Here is a 27,593-nt window from a genome sequence, read left to right on the forward strand (position 1 = left end):
GGACCTACCCCCCCCCCCAGGTGTTTTCCTTGCAAGTTGGAGGGCTGGATGCAGGTTAACATCATACCCAGGATGAAACAATTGTAGGTTAAGGGCCTAGCTCAGGGGCGCAACAGAGTCCTGGCATTTATGGGATTTGACTGCCAGTGCAGATCCCTGCCAACTTAAACTAAAGTTTCTAATGACCTGTTTTCACTTTGCCATTCTGGTGTATGGCGTGGGCAAAAAAAAATTTAAATGATTTTAGCACAAAGCTGCAACATAGGAAAATGTTAAAAAATCAAAGGATCTGAATACTTTATGAATTCACCGTCTAAAATCTGGAGTATGGCTTGCATTATTTACTTTTTTTGGTCTAACTCACCTTTTTCTTCTGTAATATAGAGAACCAAACCAACCTGCATATCATTCGAGACGAGGACCGACACATTTTAAACCATGCCTTCTCCAGATGTGAACTGCGTACTGTTTGACATGCATCTTAGCCGGCCTTTTAAGTCTTTCATGCTTATTGTCGTGTGTGCTTTTCTTGCACATCTCCTATAAACTAGCAACGGCAGTATAACCAGTCAGAATGCAACAGGAGACAAAATCAAACTCTAAATGCATCCGAAGATATCCATCCATCCATCCATCCATTATCCAACCTGCTATTTCCTAACACAGGGTCACGGGGGTCTGCTGGAGTCAATCCTAGCCAACACAGGGCGCAAGGCAGGAAATAAACCCCAGGTAGGGCGCCAGCTCACCGTAGGGCACACACACACACACAGACACCAAGCTCACACTAGGAACAATTTGGTGGTAGCGCCGCTGCCTCGCAGTAAGGAGACCTGGGTTCGCTTCCCGGGTCATCCCTGCGTGAAGTTTGCATGTTCTCCCCATGTCTGTGTGGGTTATCTCCAGTTTCCTCCCACAGTCCAAAGACATGCAGGTTATGTGCATTGGTGTTCCTAAATTGTCCCTAGTGTGTGTCCTGTGGTGGGCTGGCGCCCTGTGTTGGCTGGGATTGGCTCCAGCAGACCCCCGTGACCCTGTGTTAGGATGTAGCGGGTTGGACAATCACTGACTGACTGACTAGGGTGTTATAACATGTTAGACATTAAGGATGTAGTGAGAAGTCAAGCAAAATGACACCTCTTATTGGCTAAACTAAAAAAAGATTACAATATGCAAGCTTTCGAGGCAACTCAGGCCTCTTCTTCAGGAAAGATGTAGAAGATACCTGAAGAAGAGACCCGAGTTGCCTTGAAAGCTTGCATATTGTAATCTTTTTTTTAGTTTAGCCAATAAGAGGTGTTATTTTGCTTGACTTCTCAATGTACACATAAATCAACGTATTTATGAATGACAAACGTCACTGTGTTTTGTGTTCTGTGCTCCTCTACACTGTGTGAATTCACACATCCATTACATAGCACAGTCCTGCACTGGTATGGTAACGTTCCAAGCAGCCAGTGACGCGCAATGCCACATTACTCTGCTTGCAGTACGTGTTACACTGGTGACGCTGTTTCAGGCTTCTGTGGCGGCATAATGTCGCTGCCAGTTCTCTGTTTGTCGGCAGCGACTGTGCGGGGGACAGCTTGGTGGTCAGCAGGACCTCGCAGCTGACCAGCTACTGAGCTGTCTTCGCATAGTATGTGTTACACTTCTGCCGCTATTTCAGGTGTCTGTTGCTGCATGCTGTGTTCTTTTTAGGAAGCACATTCTCTTTTTTTAAAGTCCAGGCTTCCATTAAGATCATAAAATTAGGCTTTTCCAGAAGGCATTTCTTTTAACACATTGACTGCTGGACCATTTATTACTAGTTCGCTGCGTTATAGGCCTTTGCATATATGATGTATCAAATTTCTGAAAATAAAGAAAATATGAAGAAACATTTTAGAAAGCATTGGATTTATTATCAACAGTAACTCTGTCAAAAGTGTAAAGAAACCGTTGCTTCCTTTTTCACCAGCAACACGACTAAAAGACTCCACCTGAAGGAGAGTCCTTGAAGGATGGCACCTCACAGAGTGCAGGCACAGTAGGGCATGTGCCATAAATCTAACACGTTGCTTTGTGCTGTCCTCGCCTGTTGCACACAACACATGTGGTAATTGGTGACTCGGTGGGTAGCAGAACGTCCATGTAGTGCCCTCCTGGCAGTCATGAGAACTCGGACGCCTTGAGATGAAGAAAGGCTGTCAGGGCAGTCAAATTCACATCAGTGCCAGAGCCGACAGGTTCCACATAATCCAATTAGTTATCACTGTCATCACCATCAAAATATTCCTCTTGCAGCAGATCTGGTTGTTTCAAAACATCAGCAGGTTTATAGTTTTTTTGTGATGTTATAACTACCGACTGTATTTATAGCACTATCTTCTGCAAGCTGGGGCATCTAAATAAATAAATAAATTTCCATAGCTATCCACTAGATGGCAACACTATAGCAGAGAACTGAGACACTGCAGCAAGCAGTCTGCACCTTTGTGGCTTTTTGCTGAGATACGAGTTAACTTGTACCTCATGTTCAGAAGTGTAAATTAAAGAAAGGAGTGCTAGTTATTCGAAGTATGGTTTGACTTTAATACATTTTGTAATGGAAATCATGCAATCCCCTCTTTTAATATCATCTGACAGTTTCCACATACCATGGACATGGAAATTTTGGAATATTACAAATGGGCTTTCTTGAAGGAACAACTAATAGGTTACAAATTACAGATGTTCTGCAGCAGTTCAAGTAAATTACACTTTGCAAGTTAAAGCAAACAATTTGCACAGGTGTCCAACTTCTGTTGATTACTTGAAAAATCCTTAGTCTGCCTTAAAGCCTCTGATGTATTTGGACAATATTACACTGGCATAGAACAAATTAGCAATGGTAAATAAAAAAAATAAGTCAAGGAATCATTAAGTGTTCTGAATGTTGTTCACATTTTTGGTTCATCAAAGTAGTTTCCTTTTGCTGACATAACAGCCACTCCCTGTGCAAGTCATTAACTCTGCTACCAGCACAAAAATCCCAGACCATCACATTTCCTCCGCCATGTTTGACAGTTGGTGTAATACACTGAAGAGCCATCCTTTCACCAACTTGACGACATACAACCAACCCTACATGATGAACCAAGGATTTCACATTTTGATTTATCGCTCCATAAGACTTTGTTCCAGTCTGCAGTAGTCTACAGCTGGTATTTCAAGAGCCTATTTTGTCCTTTAAGCAAAGGCTTTCTTAGTGCCACTTGCCCTGTCAAACCTGCAGCTCAAAGTCTCCTTTTCACAGTAGACAGTGACATTTGCTTTTTTTGACCTGCACTGTTACGTTGTGCTTGAAGCTGTTGTGCTGTGAGGCGCCTGTCACACAGGCTGGTGACCCTCAGAAACAGGTCTTCTGATTGTTTTGTGACTTTGGCTCTGACTGATCTCTTCCTGTTAGTTTCCCCCCAAACGTTTGCAATTGCCTTTTGGATTGTGTAGGACACCACTGGACTCAACACTTCGATGTTTTTTTCTACACTTTCTCTAAATGAAAGGCCTACACATCTAAGGGTAATACTGCTCTGTCTCATTTCGTTAATTGCCGTTTTCTTGCCATTATTACTGGAATTTACAACTTTCTAGGGTGTAGAGGGAATAGTAACACAGTTATCCTTTATCTTTCATTATTAACCATTATCCTCCTTTCTCCAGTAGTGTGTATGTATATATATATATATATATATATATATATATATATATATATATATATATATATAGTAATACACATAAATAGCAGTCAAAAGTTTTCAGACACCTCAGTTTTTCAAGTTTTTTTTAGATTTAGTCTGTGAATTACCTAAAATTGTGAAAAGGTAAGCAGTAAACTGTTAGAGATGTAAATGTAAAGTTTAGCAAAAATTGAAAAAAAGGAAATTTCTGAATACTACAAATGGGCTTTCTTGATGCGTGACATCAGGAGTGGGGAGCCGAGCAGGGCCCTCCTCACTGACACGCCAGCCTTCGTTCGAGTCGGTCTACCTTTGTGTTTTGGAGTGTACCTGGTCTCTGCTTAGCTAGCGATTCCTGTTTGTTTATTGATTTTTAAAGTTTGTCCTGTTTCACTATTACGCGGGCAGAGCCACGGGGGGCGGCTAGTATTTTATATATAAAAAAAAAACATTCTCAGTTCTGAATCGCAATCTGATTTACCAGGTAAAGCTTGTGGTTGGTCGGCCAGTCGGCAAACATCCTCCACGTCCTCTCAGTTGCGAGAAGCAGCTCATAGATATGACATACAGTACCTGCCAAATAATACAAAGAGTACAAGACACGTGTTTGGCCCTTATTGGGCCTCATCAAGTGTACGCACTTTTGCATTCCCCTTACGGGCTGCTGGTTCGTTTATTTGACAGGGCGAAGATCAGAGTATTACATTCTTTTTTTTTTTTTAGTCTGAGTCTTGTGTCGCATTATTAGGTGTTACCTAGCAGGTAACGCTCGTGTTTGGCGGCCAGTTGGCGAACATCCGCCATGTCCTTTCTACTCCGATCTTCACCCTGTCAAATAAGCGAACAGGGCTGAGCCTCAGGCGTTGACATCAGTGGTTCGATTTCCTTAGGGCACTGTTGGGCAACCGGTAGAATTTTCTAGGGGTGCCGCGAAAACTTTTGTAAAATATGTAAAATTGCTAGTGTTTTTGAACTTTTGGTTGATTAAAAAGATAATGTTTAAAAAAATATGTTTTATGTTGGAAAAACAGATAACGGTTAATCAGATTGTTGAATAAACGAATGTATTTATTTTGAATGCAAGTTCAAATTTTCGCTGTTCACCATTCATCATAATATCAATACCGGCGGTGTCAAAAACACATCTCGTGAGACTTAAAAAGTCTCGTTGTTAGAAGATCTCGCTCACTGTACGGATAGAAGAAGGCGAAGCAAATACAGGTGCTGGTCATAAAATTAGAATATCATGACAAAGTTGATTTATTTCAGCAATTCCATTCAAAAAGTGAAAGTTGTATATTAGATTCATTCATTACACACAGACTGATGTATTTCAAATGTTTATTTCTTTTAATGTTGATGATTATAACTGACAACTAATGAAAGTCCCAAATTCAGCATCTCGGACAATTCGAATATTGTGAAAAGGTTCAATATTGGAGACACCTGGTGCCACACTCTAATCAGCTAATGAACTCAAAAGCCTTTAAATGGTCTCTCAGTTGAGTTCTGTAGGCTACACAATCATGGGGAAGACTGCTGACTTGACAGTTGTCCAAAAGACGACCATTGACACCTTGCACAAGGAGGGCAAGACACAACAGGTCATTGCTAAAGAGGCTGGCTGTTCACAGAGCTCTGTGTCCAAGCACATTAATAGAGAGGCGAAGGGAAGGACAAGATCCATCCATCCATTTTCCAACCCGCTGAATCTGAACACAGGGTCACGGGGGTCTGCTGGAGCCAATCCCAGCCAACACAGGGCACAAGGCAGGAACCAATCCCGGGCAGGGTGCCAACCCACCGCAGGGAAAGACAAGATGTGGTAGAAAAAAGTGGACAAGCAATAGGGATAACCGCACCCTGGAGAGGATTGTGAAACAAAACCCATTCAAAAATGTGGGGGAGATTCACAAAGAGTGGACTGCAGCTGGAGTCAGTGCTTCAAGAACCACCACACACAGACGTATGTAAGACATGGGTTTCAGCTGTCGCATTCCTTGTGTCAAGCCACTCTTGAACAAGAGACAGCGTCAGAAGCATCTCGCCTTTGGACTGCTGCTGAGTGGTCCAAAGTTATGTTCTCTAATGAAAGTAAATTTTGCATTTCCTTTGGAAATCAAGGTCCCAGAGTCTGGAGGAAGAGAGGAGAGGCACAGAATCCACGTTGCGTGAGGTCCAGTGTAAAGTTTCCACAGTCAGTGATGGTTTGGGGTGCCATGTCATCTGCTGGTGTTGGTCCATTGTGTTTTCTGAGGTCCAAGGTCAACACAGCTGTCTACCAGGACGTTTTAGAGCACTTCATGCTTCCTGCTGCTGACGAACTTTATGGAGATGCAGATTTCATTTTCCAACAGGACCTGGCACCTGCACACAGTACCAAAGCTACCAGTACCTTGTTTAAGGACCATGGTATCCCTGTTCTTGATTGGCCAGCAAACTCGCCTGACCTTAACCTCATAGAAAATCTATGGGGTATTGTGAAGAGGAAGATGCAATACGCCAGACCCAACAATTCAGAAGAGCTGAAGGCCACTATCAGAGCAACATGGGCTCTCATAACACCTGAGCAGTGCCACAGACTGATCGACTCCATGCCACGCCGCGTTGCTGTAGTAATCCAGGCCAAAGGAGCCCCCACTAAATATTGAGTGCTGTACCTGCTCATACTTTTCATGTTCATACCTTTCAGTTGGCCAACATTTCTAAAAATCCTTTTTTTGCATTGGTCTTAATTGATATTCTAATTTTCCAAGATACTGAATTTGGGACTTTCATTAGTTGTCAGTTATAATCATCAACATTAAAAGAAATAAACATTTGAAATACATCAGTCTGTGTGTAATGAATGAATCTAATATACAAGTTTCACTTTCTGAATGGAATTACTGAAATAAATCAACTTTGTCATGATATTCTAATTTTATGACCAGCACCTGTATGTGCTGAAAAACAATCTCAACGTTCACATTAATTAAATTTAAGATTTATCTTTTGATTCCTTTAATAATAAAATGTCTTTCAAACTTGTAAAATTAACTGTTTTTATTGGCGATTGTCCATAGATTGTGTCATCACGACTTTATTTATGGGCAGTTCCTCAGGTGCACCACGAAAGAAAATTTTTGGACTTAGTGCGCCGCAACTCGAAAAAAGGTTGCCTTTCGCTGCCTTAAGGGGAGGCAAAAGTGTTGTAAACCTGACAAGCCCCAAAAAGGGTGGCACACGTGTCGCATGCTCTTTGTATTATTTGGCAGTTTACTGTATCACATATCTATGAGTTGCTTGTTGTAACTGAGAGGACATGTTGCTTAATGGCATAGTTTTGCTATTTTTACCAAGCGAAATAAATGCAATTTCACTTAAATTGCCTGCTTATCCCTACTATTAGGCTAAAAGAGGCCTTTCGATGCTGCACTCCATCGTTCTGATTAAGCAATGTGCAAAGAAATGATTAAATGACTAAGGCTCCAGACTCGTTTTTCCATTTTGATTTCCGCCACTTCATTTGTCCCCTCAATTGTGCAAGCAATTAGAACACCGTGACTTGTTAGTCACTCTGAATAAAAGCTAAATAAATGTAAATGTTGTGCTCTCAGGCTGCTGTTACAAGAGATAAACCCTAATTCCAAACGGCCTTAAAACCCTGCTTGTGAAATTTAAAAAAAAAAAAAAAAAGAATAAGCCAAAGATGCCCATTTCACGCCTGGTGTGTTATTTCCCCTGGATATGTTTAACACATTGCCTTGTGTGGGGACTGGGACAATAAAAGCTTTCACTGCTGACAATTCAATTTCATCAGACCCCCACCTTGCACTCGGTTCTTTAAATAAAGGCTTGACCTTGCCCTGACATCCTGCTCTGTGACAAGTTTATGGGTAGGCAGGACTTGAAGTTCACATTTCTTTCCAGGAATGTGCGGCGCTATTGTGTTGCCGGGAATGGGAGGCATAATGGCTGAGGCTCCGGGTTGTTTTTCTTAAACGTCTAAGATCCCTTTGTAAATCCTCAAAGTTGGGGCGCAAAATGAAAACATTTCTTGTATGTTTATAGTAAATTAAAATAAATTGGAGACACTGGATTAATCCCTTGAGGGAATTCAGATGCATACAGCAGCAGAAACATAAAAAAAACACAAGGATCGAGACTCACAGGACGAGTAATCCAGCCAGTCAGTCAGTCAGTGGAGATTGTGCAGGTATTTCAAAATGAATTTAAAGAGCGTGTCAGTAGGAAACACTGAATTGCCAGACAGCAGTGGGCAGAAAAGACCCCCAGAGGCATTTCGTAGCACACAGTGGTGGAATGGGCCTGTGGCTTGAAGTGCTCCAAGATTAGAGTGAGCCATCCAGTTTTGCCACCATCCTTCTTTTCCACCACCGCTTCCAGCGTGTCCAGGGTCCATCCTGTGATGGAGCGCAGGCTCTCCTCATAACTTTGTACAGGCAGTTTTTTCTTTTTTTGTTGTTGCGCTCAGATTGCTTACGCTGGACGCTGCAGCATGGAACACCCACACTGGCTACTATGGTCTGGTAGAACATCTCTAGCAACTTCCTGCACACTTCAGAAGACCCGAGTCTCCATAGCAAGTCCATTCTGCACTGGCACGTCTTATCCAGCACCACTGTGTTTTCAGACCAGTCCAGTTTGTTGGGCCACTTCCATGTGCTGCCCCCTGGATGGACACTGGTGGTCTCAGAAGCGCCTTGACATGCCGGAAGTCCACCACCAGTTCTTTTTGTCTTGCTGATGTTGAGTTGCAGGTGTGTTGTCCCTCCACAACCATCCTGTATTCCGTCGTCTCCATTATTAATACAGCCAATGATGGACGAGTCCTGTGAAAACTTCTGTAGGTGGCAATTAATTGAAAAGCAGGTTTTTATCCTACATGTAACAAACAACAACACGAAAACTTAAACTAGGCTTTCAGTTATACTCAGAAAAATGAAGGGAACACTCAGTCATGACAGTCCAACAAACACCAAGTTCAATGAACCTTCAGGGATATCAGTCTGTCCAGATTGGAAGCAGAAGCGATTGTGAATCAACTCGCTTAGCTGCAAATAAAAGTGACAACAGGTGACACCACCAAGAAAGGGAATGGTGGCCACAGACATTTGCTCTCTCCTTATCCTCCTGGCTGATTCTTCTCTCATTTTGTGTTTTGCTCGTGTTCTTGTCACTACTGGTAGCCTGAGGAGGTACCTGAAGCCCATTCAGGTTACACAGGTGGTCCAGCTCCTTCAGGATGGCACATCAGGATTAATAAAGTATCTATCTATCCATATGTTCCAACACAAGAAGGTCTGCCGTGTCACCTAGCATGGAAGAGATACAGGGAGACGGGCCGTTACACGAGGAGAGAGCTGGACAGGGCAGTAGAAGGGCATCAACCCATCAGCAGGACTGGCATCTGCTCCTTTGTGTGAGGAGGAGCACAGACAGAGCCTACAAAATGACCTCCAGCTGGCTAGTGCAGTGCATGTTTCTAACTAAATTGTCACAAACAGACTCATTGAGGCCCTGATGCCCCCAAGTGGGACCTGTGCTCACAGCCCAACGCCGTGCAGCTCAGTTGTCATTCACCAGAGAGTACCACAAACAATTGGCAGCTCCACCATTGGCGCCCCGTTCTCCTGACAGATGATGACAGGTTTACACTGAGCACATGTGACAGACGTGAAAGGTCCGGAGATGCCGTGGTGAACGCTGTGCAGCCTGCAACATCATCCAGCAGGACTGGTTTGGCGGTGTGTCAGTGATGGTCAGAGGAGGCATAACCTGGAGGGTTGCAAAGACTTTCATCTTCTAGACCGCGGTATTCTGACCCCTGTTAGGTAATGCGGTAAAATCACTGAGCCATTGTCAGACCTGATGCTGGTGCAGTGGGCCCTGGGTTCCTCCTGGTGCAGGACAATGCCCAACCTCATGTGGCCAAAGTGCGTAGGCAGTTCCTGGATGATGAAGGTATTGATTCCATTGACTGGCCTGCATTTTCCCCAGACTTCAATCCACTTGAGGACCTCTGGGACGTTATGTGTTGGTGCATCTGACACCACCAAGTATCCCCACTGACTGTGCAGGAGCTGACTGATGCCCCTGATGCAGGTCTGGGAGGAGATTCCCCCCCATAACACCCATCTGCTGTCTCATCAGTTGCATGCCCAGATGTTGGGGGTCCATACACACTACTGAGACACATTAGGAGTTACAGTCACGAAATTGACACAAGTGATCAGCCTGGGATTTCAATTTTTGACTTTGGTTTTCCGTGTGATGTTGAATGAGCCCTCATTGGGTTGGTGAGTTTGGTTTCCATTGACTGTTGGCACATCATTTTGTTGTCAATAAATGAAACAGCATTTCTCAGAAAAGATTCTACACTTGAGCATTTCATTCATCGACATCCAATGTGTGATTTAATTGGTCCTTCATTTTTTTTTGAGCCGTGTAGTTTTCCAATTCATTTGATTATTGAAACTAAGAAATTACCACTAAAGTAAATTAGTCAGGATTCAGTAGGCTCAGAGTGTGGTATTGCATGGCATGGTAAATTACTGTGTGAGGAAAGAATATGGACGTGAATTTATTTGCAAGATGAAAGACCGTATGCAGGCTTTGTGCCTTGGATAAGGGATCAGCATATCAACATTAGCAGACCTCACCTGGTGGACTGTGTGCAGTTTTGGTCTCCAGGATAAAAAAGGACATAGCAGCACTAAGAGGAGGATTTAGGAGTCGTAGTGGACTATCACGTGACAGACAGTGTTCAGAAACCATTATGAAGGCTAACAGAATGTCAGGTTATATAGCGCCTTGATGTGTGGAGTACAAGTTACAGGAGGTTCTGCTCACGCTTTATAATACACTGGTGAGGCCTCATCTGGAGTCCTGGGTGCAGTTTTAGTCTCCATAAAGGACATAGCAGCGCTAGAAAAGGTCCAGAGATGAACGACTAGGCTGATTCCAGGGCTACAGGGGACGAGTTATGAGGAAAGATCAAAAGAGCTGAGCCTTTACAGGAGATGAGGAGGAGACCTGAGTGAAGTGTTTAAAACAGAGGTGGGCAAAGTTGGTCCTGGAGGGCCACAGTGCTTGCAGGTTTTTGATCCAACCCAGTTACTTAATTAGAAAACAATCCTTGCCAATAATTAAATTTCATGGCTTGTTTGTGCTTTAACTCTGCCATGTCAGCTCGTTCTCATATCCTAGATTTTTTTTTTCCTTTCTAAGGATATCATAAAAATGATTTGAAGTCTAAAACCGGAGGAGTCCTTCTCAGTCCTTCACTTTTTTCTCTTCACCGTCCTAAGTATTTAATTAAACCCAATAGTGCACGATAAATGCACACAGGTGTAAATGGTAACAAGCTAAATGGAGAACTGCTACTTTTGTGGAAGATGAATGTTCTCTTCGTTCCCTTGTACTTATCCATGTCTGAGAAGTTAAGCAGAAGTAAGCTTTACGAAACCATACATTATGTAAAAGCATGCTTTGATGAGCAAACAGAAAAATATTTGTCCAAGGGACTCAAGGTCTAAGCATTCCACACATGAGTCTGCCTTATCCCATTTCCTCTAATCGTGAAAAGCCTGCGCCTGCCTACTTTATTATTTTTCTCTTTGCAGCTGCAAGCCACCAATATCTTTGCTGCAAAGCTTAAAAACTTCAGTCAAGGACACGGTGTACTTTGAGAGGGCTAAGCAGATCATTGTTTTAGAAATGCAGCTGCTTAAAACTTCAACCTTGAGAGATGACTGGAATGATATTAAATCACGTGTTCTAGGGGTATAAAACTTTGCCCCACCTGACAGACGGGGTTCAGAAGAGCCCTGACGCTGTCATGTAATATTGATTGCCTGCTTTCTGAAACTCTGCTCATTGTGACGGTGAAGAATAAAGCTGCTATATAACCACACCTGCTGTCTTGTCTGAGTCTTCGTCCACACTTTCCTTTGTCATTTGCATCTTATTGCTAACTAGACATTAAGCCCGTTACAATAACGGGCACTAGAACAGTAGTCCATAAACATTAGTAGGTACAGTCTGTATTAAATGGCAAGGGACCTTTAACCTCATTAAATTTTTTCCATAAAATGGCTGTAATTTTCTGTGACAGTAATACTGGCTTTGCTGTCCGTAATATGCGTTTAATTTTCTGTCACAACAGCGGGCAATCAGCAGATTCTCCCCAGCAACTGATGTAATATGCGTGAAAATAAATCTACTTGTACTTTACACTTTACCGGGCCAAGCTTCGTAATCGCAAATCTGACATCCTCAGAGTGAACACTTGCACGATAATGGGGAAACTGGTCTCCGCGTCTCAGTACCCGATCGGATTTTTCGTGTTTTCTGTTTTAGGTCTTATCTCATTTACCGAAATCCGATTGGATCTGCTGTGCGATATTTTATAGCTCTGTCTTGTGTGGCGCGTCAGGCGGCCTTTGAAGTATCGCACCGTGCCCCACGCATGCGCACTTCACCAGAAGACACACACACACATGGACACTGGACGCACACAGGGGTTTTATTAAAGAGGATAAGGAGCCATTAAAAACTGAGACTGCAGCTGTTTAAGACGAAAATAAGCAATAATTGTTCAAAATCGTAACAAGCGAGACCACTAAAATGAAGCAGAAGTGTTACTTGAGCAGTAAGCGCTCCTTGTTAGGCCAATGGGTTGGAACAAAAACCTGCAGCCACTGCGGCCCTCCAGGAACGACTTTGCCCACCTGTTTTAAAATGTGCCTCGCAGTTAGGGGACCTTGGGACCTTTGGAGTTTGCATGTTCTCCCCGTGTCTGCATGGGTTTCCTCCCACAGTCCAAAGACATGCAGGTTAGGTGCATTGGCGATCCTAAATTGTCCCTTAGTGTGTACTTGGTGTGTGTGTGCCCAGCAGTGGGCTGGCACCCTGCCCTGGATTGGTTCCTGCCTTGTGCCCTGTGTTGGCTGGGATTGCCTCCAGCAGACCCCTGTAGTTAGGATAATGGATGGATGGATAGATGTTTTAAAATGACGAAGTGAATTAGTGGAGTGGATCGAGACGGTGACTTCAATGAGTTCATCATGAACACGGGGACACAGTTGGAAACTTGTGAAGGGGAAATTTCACACAAACATTAGGAAGTTTTCTTCACGTAGAGAACCATCGACAGACGGAATAAGTGGCCAAATAGTGTGGTGGAGAGTTAGACTTTAGGGACTTTTAGAACTCGACTTGATGTTATTTTGGAGGAGTTAAGTGGTAAGGACTGGTGAGCTTCATTGGGCTGAAGGGCCCGTTCTCCTCTAGATTGTTCTTCATGTTTTAATGTCTGTCTGATGTCTCGTATTTTATGTACCACAACAGAACAAACAAGGTCAGAGGATGTGGCTGGACTCACCATACCTGGAAAGCATTTGTGTAGCGCTGGCTCTGTCAAGAAGAACGGTATCGTCTGTTAGAAAAAGAGGTGCGCTCATGATGCTTCAGAACTGTGAAACTAAGCTGAAAAGTGACCAGAGTGTCCAAATTTGTCATCCCCTGCCATTTCTAGCCATGTAATCCGACATCCTCCGGTGGTGAAATTAGCAGCTAGACAGTAGGACTTTAGGGACCTTCAGAACTCAAGCTGATTTTATTTTGGAGGACTTAACGTAAGTGGACAGTACTGGTGAGCGTCATGGGGCCGTTCTCATCCAGATTGTTGTAATGTTTCACATGCAGGCTGTCATGGCTGTGAGCTCTGAATGCTGACACCAGGAGGGCCGGGGTGTTGATCTCTTGAGCCTGAAGGATTTTGTTCAGCCGCTTTCTCCTTTCGTAACCAGTTACTGCCGCTAACTGAACAGACTGCTGTTGGTTCATTTTGATTGACTTGCTGATTAAGACTCAAACCTCCAAAAAGGAGATGCAAAGTGAGCCACCATGTGACCTTCAGATTCAACCAGTTTCATAATTAGAAGACTAATCTCATTTTAGTGAAAGCAGTTCTTTAATTCCCCAGCTCTTGTTTTGCCCCGGCAGACATTTTCCAAAGTGTTGATTTTTCTTTTGCCGTCCATTTTTTGTGTCTCGATATTTAATGGACACCCAGTGTGACTCTGGTCAGGTTTAGCTTGTTGACATCGACTCAGCTTTGCATCTCATGATTGTTTGGTTGCCAGTTAAGGAAAAAAAAAGTTTTAAAGAATAATAATAATAATAATTCATTTTATTTATAGGGCACTTTACATTAGCAGTAAATCTCAAACTGCAACATAAAAAGTTTAAATAAAGGAGATAAAAACAGAGATAAAACAGCAATAATTATAGCATTCTTGTTAATAAGCTTTCCTAAATAGAAAAGTCTTTTGTTGTTTTTTAAGACAAGCCCACAATCTGTTTTAAGTCTTAAAAACGTTCACGTGTCTTTAAAATAAAGTTCAAAGACGTACGTTGCATTTTCAACAGTAATTGACTAGTGATGAACAAAATGGCTGAAATGAAAATCTGCAGCTCTACGGCGTCAGAGTTTGACATCCTGGGTTGTTAGGAAAACTAAAGGAATACTTTTCAATTTTTTATGCGTGTATATAAATTTGTTCTTCCAGGTGTTCATCAAGAAACTTTTGTGTGCGTGTGATTGAGTAGCGATTTGTCCGCTTGGCATTTCTAAACACGCTGTTTCCCTTTATATCTTAAAGACGTGTAGCTTTTGTGTCTCTGTATGCACCTCCATCAACTGTGACCGCTCACAATAACAGGATTTTAGATATGCGCCGTGTTTCCGAGTGCCCAGAGTATGATACACACATTTAGGGGGCAAATGACCCCCCAGTTTACAGCAGCAGCAGCCCCTTTGTAGGATTTGGCGCAGGTGTGGCGTCTTGTGGTTTTCTTTCAAGTCTGCTGTGACTCAGTGAAGAGAAATCCATTGCTGGCTCATTCATTTCCTTAAACTGCTGCGGGCCCCGAGGTGGTCAGCACCTAAGTGTCTTGACAGATTCCGGCGTTTTCATCATTGCCACCCAACAGCCAAAAAAAAAATATGCTGCTGTCGGTATAAAATATGTGCTTTAATATTTTTTTTTTTATTTTCAAAATATGTCAGTTGGTTTATACCTCAAGTTGATTTACACTGCATGGCTGCACTTGGCTACCCGATTCATTTCTTCTTCTTTTAACCCTGAATTTGCCCGCTTACATTGCACTTTCCAGACTCCATCATTCTGGTATGCTGATAAAGCTTAGGTAACTTTTTCTGGCATCGTTCTTTGTTTAGCCAGCAGCGCTTTAGGACAAATCACCCACCTGAAGCTAAACGTGTTTAGCTTGGAAAGGAGACCATCTAGGAAAAGCTTGGGGAGCTCCTGGAAGGGGTGCTGGTGAGGCCAGCAAGGGGTGCTTACCCTGTGGTCTGAATTTGGACCCCAATGCCCCCCAGTACAGTGATGGCTGTAAACATGGCGCCATCCTTTGGATGAGATGTTAAACGGGGGTCCGGACTTGCTATGGTAATTGAAGATCCCTGGACATCCTCCTCCCTAAAGAGTAGGGGGTATCCTGTCGTTAAATTGCCCTCCATGGCCTGGTCATTCTGGCCCCCTAATCATCCCCCGTCTCTAATTGTCTGTCTGTCTCTCTCACCACTTCACCACCGAACAGCTAATGTGTGCCGAGTGTACTGCTGCAAAAATGGCTGCCGTCGCATCGTCCAGGTGGGTGCAGCACATTAGTGGAAGGTTCAAGTGGCTCCCCACCCACACTGTGCGACTCTTCAGTTCCACCCGGGGGGATAAACGTTAACATTATACAAAGTTATGGACTGTTATACCTGCACTGTTATCACTCTTTAATAATTTAATATTGTTCTTTATCAGTATGCTGCTGCTGGAGTATGGGAATTTCACCTTGGGATTAGTAAAGTATCTATCTATCTATCTATCTATCTATCTATCTATCTATCTATCTATCTATCTATCTATCTATCTATCTATCTATCTATCTATCTATCTATCTATTATATAGTACCTTTCTTCTATCTATCTATCTATCTATCTATCTATCTATCTATCTATCTATCTATCTATCTATCTATCATATAGTGCCTTTCCTCTATCTATCTCTCTATCTAAGCACTTTGAGTAGCGATGAAAGCACAATATAAATGTATAGAATTATTATTCTTATTAAATGTATGGTATCTCAAGGAGGGGAATTTGAAGGGGACAAAAAGGGAATTGCCAAAAGTTTAAGGATGAAGGTTTTTTTATGTTTTATATATATATATATATATATATATATATATATATATATAGATGTATAAGAATTTTGCCCCCCCCCCCCCCCCATATACAGTCAATACTCAACTTTTGCATTCCTTGGAAACAATGTAAATGTTGAAGACGTGAATGTTAATAAATGAAACCAATGGGTAATAGGGGGTTAGGTTCCAGCGACCACTAAAAATAAGTGTCATGTTTTCTCTAGAAGTTGCTAAAAATACATTTTCTTCGTGGAATTTAACAAACGCTGTTTTTGATAATATGAACTTCTCATAACACAGAGTCCATGAAGGAAAAATGCACAAAATGCAGTACTCACGGTACAAGTGGTAAGCTGTGACAAACATTTTTTCCCGGTAGTCACAGAATTTTGTGACCTTTTGTGCCAACATCTCATAAGAGCCATACGATGCCAACACTGGCGAGGTCTCGACACCCCCGTGGTGCTCTGTCCATCATGGATGGCACTGGAGATCGTGAACGACGCACACTCACTTGAAATGATCGGCTCTGTAATGGCCTTTTACTTCACTATTGGCACATAGGCTTATCTCGCTCAACTGGAAGAATCCTAACTCACCATCTCTGTTAAGTCACCGGGTATCTGATGTTTTATATTATTTGAAACTGGAAAAAAATCAAATTCTCACTTAGAGGATCTGTGCAGAACTTTTACAAAACCTGGCAGGATGTCATTAATAACATTTTAGAATAAGCAATTAAATTGAGGAGGCAGGTTTTCTCCCCTCTTTCACTCCATTTATCTTTATTCATTTATTAATTTATCAATTTACTTATTTTGACTAGCTTAGTTTTACTCTGCTGGCCTAGCTCTCCTTGTCGGGGGGGGGGGGGGGGGGGGGGGATTTGTTTCAAAGTGGTTTTTTTTTGTAAAACTTATTTGATTTTAATAAAATCATAAAAAAAAAAAAAAAAGAAATGACCCGCTTTGTGCGCGGCTCGAGCTCCTTAAAGCTCGTGGAGTACAGAAGCCAAGCAGAGGCGAGTTGACGTTTAGCGCTGAGCTGCCGTGATGGATGATGGGATTGGCCGTCTCTGGCCAGCTGCTTGTTTCATTAAGACCAAACTCACAACAGACGGCGGCTGCCGTTTCTCACTAATCTTCATCACTGACTTAGCACGCTTGGGCTTGGGGCCTGATTGATTGATTGATTTGTTATACAGGTACAACATGTAGTGAAATGTGCCGTGAATCAGCTACGGGACTGTGCAATAAAATACATGCAAGTCATCAATTAATATAAATAATACAATACAAATATTACTGAGGTGATACAATGTATAAAAAAGAGAGAAATATTCCAAATAAGCATTATAATTCTAAACAAACAGTGTAAATAGAATAGCATATCTGTGTGCTGTAAGTGCCGAGTGCTGCTTTGCTGGTCAATGTAAATGGACTTAAGTGACACGGCGGCAGCTGAGACGCACAGTGAGGTCGAGAGTTCAGTTTGTGTGATTAAATACAAATGAGTGGCGTCCTGTCCAGGTTAAGAAGTCTTACAGGCCTGTGAATAGAAGCCCCTCTGGCCTGGCCGTAATACTCTGGAGTGAGACAAGTCTCTGATGATCTGAGTGGCTCTGGTCCGCCATCTCCTGGTGTAAATATCCTGCAGAGACGGTAGGTGAGATCTGGTGCATCGTTAAACACCCCCCACCCCCCAATATTCCATGTTACCAAACCAGGAGGTGATGTTCTGAGTCAAGACAACACCTTCAGATCATTGCAGCGACCTAAAACGTCTTTAGCTGACTCAGATGGTAAAGACGCTGCCTCGCATTTTTGGCCTGACCTTCAGTAGCTCAAATCCTCAGTGGTGTGAACGACCAGATATTTGAAGCTGCTCACCCCCTCCACTGTGGTCCCTCTCCCTGCTTAGTCTCCTTCTAAACTCCACTACCAGCTCCTTGGTTGTTTTGCTCTCATTCAGTTGACTAATCACAACACAAAAACAATGGAAATATGCAACAAATATTCGAAGAAGTCACGTTTTGTATTCAATTTAATCCTCAAGACCCCCCCCAGCAAAATATCAGTCAGACCTTAAATTCAGTGACGTTTCATGGTCAGGACAGTAGATAGATAGATAGATAGATACTTTATTAATCCCAAGGGGAAATTCCCATACTCCAGCAGCAGCATACTGATAAAGAACAATATTAAATTAAAGAGTGATAACAATGCAGGTATACAGACAGACAACAAATTTGTATAATATTAACGTTTACCCCCCTGGGTGGAATTGAAGAGTCACATAGTGTGATGGAGGAACGATCTCCTCAGTCTGTCAGTGGAGCAGGACGGTGACAGCAGTCTGTCGCTGAAGCTGCTCCTCTGTCTGGAGATGATCCTGTTCAGTGGATTCTCCATGATTGACAGGAGTCTGCTCAGCGCCCGTCGCTCTGCCACAGATGTCAAACTGTCCAGCTCTGTGCCTACAATAGAGCCTGCCTTCCTACTACTGCTTCCCTGCGAGGTCCAGACTCCATTCTCGTAACTATTACCGCTACTACTGCTCCCCTAACTTGCGCCCCTCTTTATTTTTTCTCAACTGTGCGTAGCCAGGAAGCCCAAGAATGTGTGAGGCTGTCAACGGCAGCAAAGTTAAGACATTTGGATACGGGCATCGGTGGGCTTCGCACCTTACCAGCCAAGTTACCCAAACTATCCTCTAATATTTCAGAAATTATTTACTGCTCTGATCTTTCTGATTGCAACACAGGTGATTACGATAGCAATTCATAATGAACTAGACATTAAGCCCGTTACAATAACAGGCGCTAGAACAGTAGTGCATAAACATTAGTAGGTACAGTCTATATATTAAATGTAAAATAATAATAAAAATAAAATAGAAACGTATATGACAATACAGTAAGTATAATTAATATTACATTTTTTTTTATCCTCTGTGGCCGTTGATTGACGTGTTGTGTCTGTTTGAAGATCTCCTTTCCTGCCTCTCTCTTTATTTTAGCTTTAGCTCTGTGTGTTTTGCCATTTTTCTGCCGCTCATTTTCCTCTTCTTCAATAGATCTATTTGCTCTGGGATTAATAAAGTATCTCTATCTATCTATCTATCTATCTATCTATCTATCTATCTATCTATCTTCTGAGTCTTTCTCTTTTAGCGTTTTTCTGACGCTCACTTTCTTTTTCTGCTATTTGCTCGTATTTTTCTGTCTTTCAGCCTTTCTCTTATTGATGTTTACTTGCTGAGCTGACTGTTCTTCCCGGAGATGTTGCTTACCTTATTTACCGAAATCCGATTGGATCGGCCGCACGATATTTCATAGGTCCCGCCCTCTCTGTCTTGTGTGACGCGTCAGGCTAGAGGCCGGTGACTCTGCCACTCATTCCTCCTTGGCTGCGACTACCCAATCAGCACTATCCCCAGCAATGATGTCCTTAATTAAAGAGTGCCCCGCGCATGCGCACTTCACCAGAAGACACACACACACGGACGCACACAGGGGTTTTATTAAAGACGATGGCAGCAGAATTACGGTATTTGAGGGTTCCTCTCGAGTGACTCTTTCTCTCGCACGATTTGGCTCAAAAACTAATCCGCACATCGTCATCTCATAACCGGCGTAAGTTTCGAGTTTGGTATTTTTCCGTCCAGTCGTTTTAGCTCTCGATCGTCCTGAAGAAACTGTGACACACAGACAGACATCCATCACTGAGATATCGATGTTTTTGATATCGGAAAACCCTAAAACACTGAGATCCATCAAAAGCTGAAGATCAGAATCTTTGACAAATCTAAAGCTTTTGATACTCCCATGATAGGTTAAGGTGGGGTGGGGGGGTGGAGATTGTGTGAATACTGGAAGTCTTGAAACTTGCGCATTGCCCGGGGCGAGTGCCGTTTCTACTACAAGTGTCTTTGATCTTCACCTTCCGCGACTTCATATTTAATTTGACGTTTAAATGTCCTGCTAATCATTTTTATTCCCCCCACTTTATGTTGGTGACGTTCTGCACCTGCCGTTTGTATTGTCCAGAGCTTAAAAACACAAAGGTGCTCATTCATCACGGTGGTGTCTTACTGAAAATCTCAAAGAGGTCCAACTCTTGTCTGTGTTTGTCCTCAGGTGTTCCATTCTGGCCTGTAGTGCTTATGTAGCCCTGGCGCTGGGGGACAACCTGATGGCCTTAAACCATGCGGAGAAACTGCTGCAGCAGTCCAAGTTGTCAGGATCGCTCAAGTAAGTGTCATTTATTTGGACGACATCTGAATTAGCTTCATAAGAAATGTGACGAGTTACAGTGGGTATGGAAAGTATTCAGACCCCCTTCAATTTTTCACTCTTTGTCATATTGCAGCCATTTGCTAAAATCATTTAAATTATTTTTTTCCCTCATTAATGTACACACAGCACCCCATATTGACAGACAAAAAAAAGAATTTTTGAAATTGTTGCAGATTTATTAAAAAAGAAAAACTGAAATATCACCTGGTCCTAAGTATTCAGACCCTTTGCTCAGTATTTAGTAGAAGCACCCTTTTGAGCTAATACAGCCATGAGTCTTCTTGGGAAAGATGCAACAAGTTTTTCACACCTGGGTTTGGGGATCCTCTGCCATTCCTCCTTGCAGATCCTCTCCAGTTCTGTCAGGTTGGATGGTAAACGTTGGTGGACAGCCATTTTTAGGTCTCTCCAGAGATGCTCAATTGGGTTTAAGTCAGGGCTCTGGCTGGGCCATTCAAGAACAGTCACAGAGTTGTTGTGAAGCCACTCCTTCGTTATTTTAGCTGTGTGCTTAGGGTCATTGTCTTGTTGGAAGGTAAACCTTCGGCCCAGTCTGAGGTCCTTAGGAGAAGGTTTTTAGTCCAGGATATCCCTGTACTTGGCCGCATTCATCTTTCCCTCGATTGCAACCAGTCGTCCTGTCCCTGCAGCTGAAAAACACCCCCACAGCATGATGCTGCCACCGCCATGCTTCACTGTGGGGACTGTATTGGACAAGTCATGAGCAGTGCCTGGTTGTCTCCACACATACCGCTTAGAATTAAGGCCAAAAAGTTCTATCTTGGTCTCATCAGACCAGAGAATCTTATTTCTCACCAACTCAGAGTCCTTCAGGTGTCTTTTAGCAAACTCCATGTGGGCTGTCATGTGTCTTGCACTGAGGAGAGGCTTCCGACAGGCCACTCTGCCATAAAGCCCTGACTGGTGGAGGGCTGCAGTGATGGTTGACTTTCTACAACTTTCTCCCATCTCCTGACTGCATCTCTGGAGCTCAGCCAAAGTGATCTTTGGGTTCTTCTTTACCTTTCTCACCAAGGCTCTTCTCCCCCGGTAGCTCAGCTTGGCCGGACGGCCAGCTCTAGGAAGGGTTCTGGTCGTCCCAAACGTCTTCCATTTAAGGATTATGGAGGCCACTGTGCTCTTGGGAACCTTAAGTGCAGCAGAAATTTTTTTGTAACCTTGGCCTGATCTGTGCCTTGCCACAATTCTGTCTCTGAGCTCTTCAGGCAGTTCCTTTGACCTCATGATTCTCATTTGCTCTGACATGCATTGTGAGCTGTAAGGTCTTATATAGACAGGTGTGTGGCTTTCCTAATCAAGTCCAATCAGTATAATCAAACACAGCTGGACTCAAATGAAGGGGATCTCAAGGATGATCAGAAGAAATGGAAAGCACCCGAGCTAAATATATGAGTGTCAAAGCAAAGGGTCTGAATACTTAGGACCAGGTGATATTTCAATTTTTATTTTTTAATAAATCTGCAACAATTTCAAAAATTTTTTTTTTGTCTGTCAATATGGGGTGCTGTGTGTACATTAATGAGGAAAAAAATGAATTTAAATGATTTTAGCAAATGGCTGCAATATAACAAAGAGTGAAAAATTGAAGGGGGTCTGAATACTTTACGTACCCACTGTACGTCATGAGGTGTCAGTTGTTGGAAATATTGAAATGTGTGCTTCCTTATATTCTCGGTTGTAGTAGGAATGGGTCATTTTCACCCTCTGATGGAGGTCCGTTGGGGGGGCTAGTAAAGGATCAAACATGAAAAGTGCCCTCGTAGTCATAATTGCTGACCTTGAAATAGTCTAAAACGACTTGTCACCTGCTTCCAGGAGTGGCTCTTCAAGGGGCTACAAGGACCACAAGGAGAGAATTCAATCTCAAGAATAAGATCAGATTTGTGATCGGCCTCCTTGATAAAACATAAAACGGCCCGACCCTCCACCTGCCGATGGTACCGATCCCCATTCCCCCCCACAACTCCATGTTTTGTGAAAAGGAGTAATTTGACCCCCACACAGAGTGTATTGTTAACGAATAGGTGGTGTACACAGATCAGTCGTGTTATTATTATTATTAATTCTTTTCTTTTTATGCCGTGTCTGTATTCACATAAATGAGCCGCCTGTGTGTTTGTGCTTTGAACAGATTCCTGGGCCACTTGTATGCTGCCGAGGCTCTCATCTCTTTGGACAGAATCTCCGACGCCATTACTCACTTGAACCCAGAAAACGTCACGGATGTCTCCCTCGGGATCCCTTCAAACGAGCAGGATCAAGGTTAATGAATCTGTCTTTGATTAAAGGCGGTCACGCTTTGAGGGGCTCGCCTCCCTAACCGTAAGCCTTAACGTGCACCAGGTGTCCATTTGCATTCTTTGTTTACTTTACAAGTACAAGTTTTGCAGGGAGCCTTTCAGCCTTTGAAGGTCCATTTGGTTTGTTTCCTGCGGCCCACCCTTCTGACCGCTTTTTATTAGGCAGCGTCCTGCGAATTTGGGTTAGCTTTAAATTCTGCGTTAGAGTTAAGTGCATAGATGGGAGGTGATGGCAAGTAAGGAGGATCGGCAAAGAGTCATCACAAGGGGACTTGGACGGCAGACAGGCTCATTTAATGTCAGGAAATGTAAAGAATTACACGTAGGAAGGAGAAAAAGGTGAGGTCTGAAAACACAATGGCTGGTCTGAAACCTTAGGAAAGGGACTTAGGAGTCGTAGTGGTCTCGACACCATCATCTGCCAGACCGTGTTCAGAAGGCTAACAGAATGTCAGGTTATATAGCGCCTTGATTTGTGGAGTACAAGTCACAGGAGGTTCTGCTCAGGCTTTATAACACACTGGTGAGGCCTCATCTGGAGTCCTGGGTGCAGTTTTGGGCCCACCAGACATAACAGCACTAGAGAAGGTCCAGAAAAGAGCGACTGGGTTGATTCAGGGACTACAGGGGATGAGTGATGAGGAAAGATTAAAAGAGCTGAGCCTAACTCTTGCATTAAGTTTAGGTCTGGTTAGGTTTGAATTCACAATGGAAGGTCTGAATATTGAAAGTCCACCTTATGAGAAGGATAAAATGATGAGCCACAGCATGGAATTATGGGAAAGAGTAGTGGCAGCTCGGTTAAGAAGGAAGGTGATGATTAGTGAGCAGCAGTGTGGTTTCATGCCAGGAAAGAGCACCACAGATGTGATGTTTGCTCTGAGGGTGTTGATGGAGAAGTTTAGAGAAGGCCAGAAGGAGTTGCATTGTGTCTTTGTGGACCTGGAGAAAGCAGAGGACAGGGTGAGGAGAGAGGACCTGTGGTATTGTATGAGGAAGTCGGGAGTGGCAGAGAAGTACATAAGAGTTGTACAGGATATGAACAAGGGAAGTGTGACCGTGGTGAGGTCTGCGGTAGGAGTGACGGAGGTGGGATTACATCAGGGATCGGCTCTGAGCCCTTTCTTATTTGCAATGGTGATGGACAGGCTAACAGACGAGATTAGACAGGAGTCCCCGTGGACTGTGATGTCTGCTGATGACATTGTGATCTGTAGGGAGCAGGTTGAGGAGACCCTGGAGAGGTGGAGATATGAGAGGAGAGGAATGAAGGTCAGTAGGAACAAGACAGAATACATGTGTGTGAATCAGAGGGAGGTCAGTGGAACGATGAGGATGAGGGAGTAGAGTTGGTGAAGGTGGAGGAGTTTAAATACTTGGGATCAACAGTACAGAGTAACGGGGATTGTGGAAGAGAAGTGAAAAAGAGAGTGCAGGCAGGGTGGAGAAGAGTGTCAGGAATGATTTGTGACAGACGGGTATCAACAAGAGTGAAAGGGAAGGTCTACAGGACAATAGTGAGACCAGCTGTGGTATATGGGCTGGAGACGGTGGCACAGGAGACAGAGCTGGAGGTGGCAGAGTTAAAGATGTTAAGATTTGCATTGAGTGTGATGAGGATGGACAGGATTAGAAATGAGGACATTAGAGGGTCTGCTCAGGTGGGACAGTTGGGAGACAAAGTTAGAGAGGCGAGATTGCGCTGGTTTGGGCATGTGCAGAGGAGAGATGAGGGGTATATTGGGAGAAGGGTGCTAAGGATAGAGCTGCAAGGGAAAAGGAGAAGAGGAAGGCCTAAGAGAAGGTTTATGGATGTGGTGAGAGAGGACATGCAGGTGATGGGTGTGACAGAACAAGATGACGAGGAGAGGAAGATATGGAAGAAGATGATCCGCTGTGGCAACCCCTAATGGGAGCAGCCGGAAGAAGAAGAAGAAGTGTACTATAAGCTTTCTAGGTGGTGTTCTGAAGCCATTAAGAAGGCTAACAGAACGTCAGGTGTGTGGAGTACAAGTCACAGGAGGTTCTGCTCAGGGTTTATAACACACTGGTGAGGCCTCATCTGGAGTCCTGTGTGCAGTTTTAGTCTCCATAAAGACATAGCAGCACTAGAGGAAGTCCAGAGAAGAGTGACTCGGCTAACTCCGGGGCAACAGGGGATGAGTTATGAGGAAAAATTAAAAGAGCGGAGCCTTTACAGGAGATGAAGAGGAGACCTGAGTGAAGTGGTTGAGACTGTTATTTTAAATTGAGTTCATCAAGAACACAGGGACACAGTTGGAGACTTGTGAAATTTCACAGAAACATTAGGAAGTTTTTCTTCACACAGAGAATCACAGACACATGGAATAAGTGACCAAGTAGTGTGGTGGACAGTCGGACTTTAGGGACCTTCAGAACTCGACTTGATGTTATTTTGGGGGAGTTAAGTGGTCAGGACTGGTGAGCTTTTATTGGGCTGAATGGTCTCCCCAGAGGGGGTGTAGTCCGTTCACTTGGTCTCCTGCTGTTGCTTCTCGGTTTATTGTAAGGACACAAATAACACTGAATAAAGATGTCCATGAAAATATCTTATTAGTAACTCTGCTGTTTACTTCACAGGGTCAGACAAAGGAGAAAACGAGCCCATGGAGACCTGTAAGTAACGAGTTTTGTGCAGTTTGTTGTTGTCCAGCCGTAGCACATTGAACACAACACAATCACAAAGCCTGCAGACCCTTCACTTTGTTCTCCATTTTGTTTTGTTGCAGCCTTCTGCTAAAATCATTTCAATTCATTTTTTTTTTCCCCTCATTATACAACAGCCGGAATAACGAAGCAAAAACAGGAATTCTGCAAATTTACTAAAAAGTAAAAATAATAATAATAAAAAACTTGAAACCTCCCCTTGACACAAGTGTTCAGACCCTTTAGCAGCCATTCCAGCGTGGAGGCTTCGTGGGTTTGACCCGACAAGCTTGACGCTCCTGCACTTGGGGGTTTCTTTTTGCCTTCCTTCTCTGCAGACCCCCTCAAGCTCCGTCATGGTAGATAAAGACCGCAGGCGGTCAGAGATTGTTCTGTTGGGGGGGCTCCAACCACGTCGGCCACTGCGAGCCAACAGGTGGACAGGAGACGTTTCCTTACCGCAAGAAAACCAAACCCATGCAGTTTGTAGTGCTGGCCGAGGAAGATTTATAATCTCGGAGGGCAAAGTTCCAGACGTGGACGCGTTTGTTGGTCCCTTTGACAAAGTGCTGACTGTAAAGTGGTGACATGGACAGCGATTGTCCCCCCCGTGTGTACCCGAGTGTCATCGAGTAAAGCAATGCAAGTGTGGCAGGAGATCAAGTGTTGCTTCTCCTACAAAGATCTTCTAAATTGGCCACGTAAGACCCTCAATAATTAGATTCATTGGCTGTTCTCTTGAATTCGTATCACATGTGTGTCTCCAACCATGCAATCCGTCATTCAGCCGATTGCAAGAAGAAAAGGCGTCAGACCCTACTGGTTGGTGTCATCGTGTGCCAACACACTGAACGTGGACCAGACAAAGCAAAGCAGAGAGTCGTCTGAGGAGATCAGAAAGAAAATGGGAGACCAACATGTGAAAGGCCAAGGCCAGAAGACCACCATCTCCAGGCAGCTTTGACGTTCCTGTGACAACAGCACTATGAAGAGGCTGAAGGGCGCAGGGCCGTCTTAACGCACGGGCACGCCATAGGTGCCCACGCTAATCTATGTATGCTGTGACTTGCTGAGTGTTTGTGTAGGTAGGGCCCCCCAGTGCACTGCTTTACCCGGGGGGGCTATAATGCTGTTAAGACAGCCCTGGATGGATGGATGGATAGATAGATGTGAAAGGCACTATATAATAGATAGAGGGACATCTTAACACATGAGCACGCTGGGCAGTTGCCCGGGGGCCCCACGCTAATCTGGGTATGCTGTGACTTGCTGATTGGTTGTGTAGGTAGGGCCCCCCAGTGCAATGCTTTGCCCGGGGGGGCTATAATGCTGGGCTGTAATGGACTGCAGAGGAACATCAACCCCAGAAGGGACAGCGAGAATGGCAGGCACAAAGCCAAGGACAACTTCCAAAGAGACCCCAGCTGAACTCCAAGGTCGAGGTCTTTCAGTGTCTGGTCGCTCACCATTCCGTTGCTTTTCAAGTGACAGCAGGCTGAGTGGAAAAAGACCCCGAAGGACCCCACTGTTGAAAGAAAAATGTAAGAAGCCGGACTAGAATGTGCTCAAATGCAGGTCGACAAATCCATGGTGCTTCTGGGAGAAGGTCCTCTGGACAGATGAGACCAAACTGGAGCTTCTTAGCAAGTCACATCAGTTCTGTGTCCACACATGGAAAGAAAAATGAAGTTTTTAAATAAAAGACCACCAGAGCTACTGCGAAACATGGTGGAGGTTTGTTGATGTTGTGGGGCTGCGTCTGACACAGGAGGCCTTGAATAGGAACAATGAAATCTCAGGACTGTCAAGACATTCTAGTGACATTATGCCCAGTAAGCTCATCTCCGTTACAAGTCATGGACCCTTCAACAAACCACACCTTGAAAAGCCCCCAAGAATGGTGAAGAACAAAACACGGGACTGTTCTGAGGTGGCCTTCAGTAAGCCCTGATTTGAATTTGATGGAACATCTTTGGAAGGAATTGAAACCTGTTGTCCATCAGGAGAAGACCCCTTCACACCTGACACCACTGGAGCAGTTGGCTGAGGACGAGTGGGCCTGTGGGCAGGTGCAGAAGTCTCATGGAGACCTCCAGGAATTGCTTGTGTGCCGTTACAGCAAACTCTAAAGGTTGTGCAACCAGATATGAGGTGAAGGGTCCCACCATTTGTGTTATTATTTGATGTTTTCTGTTGAACTCAAAACTCTAAACTTGGAGTTTCTTTTTTTAATTACGGAATGGGTGCCGATTACTTTTGTCAGATTCAAGACAATTGCAGGTTCTTCTTCTTTTTCATCTTTGGGCCTTAATGGTAACTAATGCTGGACAACAGCGAACGGTATCAAAAATCTCCATGAAAAAAGAAAAACGGTC

The 27,593-nt window shown here is 43.7% G+C and overlaps 1 protein-coding gene across 2 annotated transcripts in view; it reads left to right on the plus strand.

Moving 5' to 3' along the window:
* Window positions 1-27,593, plus strand: part of cnot10 (CCR4-NOT transcription complex, subunit 10) — an 87,158-nt gene that overhangs the window by 51,920 nt on the left and 7,645 nt on the right. For both annotated transcript variants that reach the window (XM_028817928.2, XM_028817929.2), the window contains exons 14-16: window positions 20,072-20,185; window positions 22,383-22,513; window positions 25,153-25,188. In XM_028817928.2, the coding sequence (XP_028673761.1) occupies window positions 20,072-20,185; window positions 22,383-22,513; window positions 25,153-25,188 (281 nt within the window). The remainder of the gene's footprint in view (window positions 1-20,071; window positions 20,186-22,382; window positions 22,514-25,152; window positions 25,189-27,593) is intronic.

This window comes from Erpetoichthys calabaricus, chromosome 13 (genome assembly GCF_900747795.2).
Source record: "Erpetoichthys calabaricus chromosome 13, fErpCal1.3, whole genome shotgun sequence".
Lineage (NCBI taxonomy): Eukaryota > Metazoa > Chordata > Cladistia > Polypteriformes > Polypteridae > Erpetoichthys > Erpetoichthys calabaricus.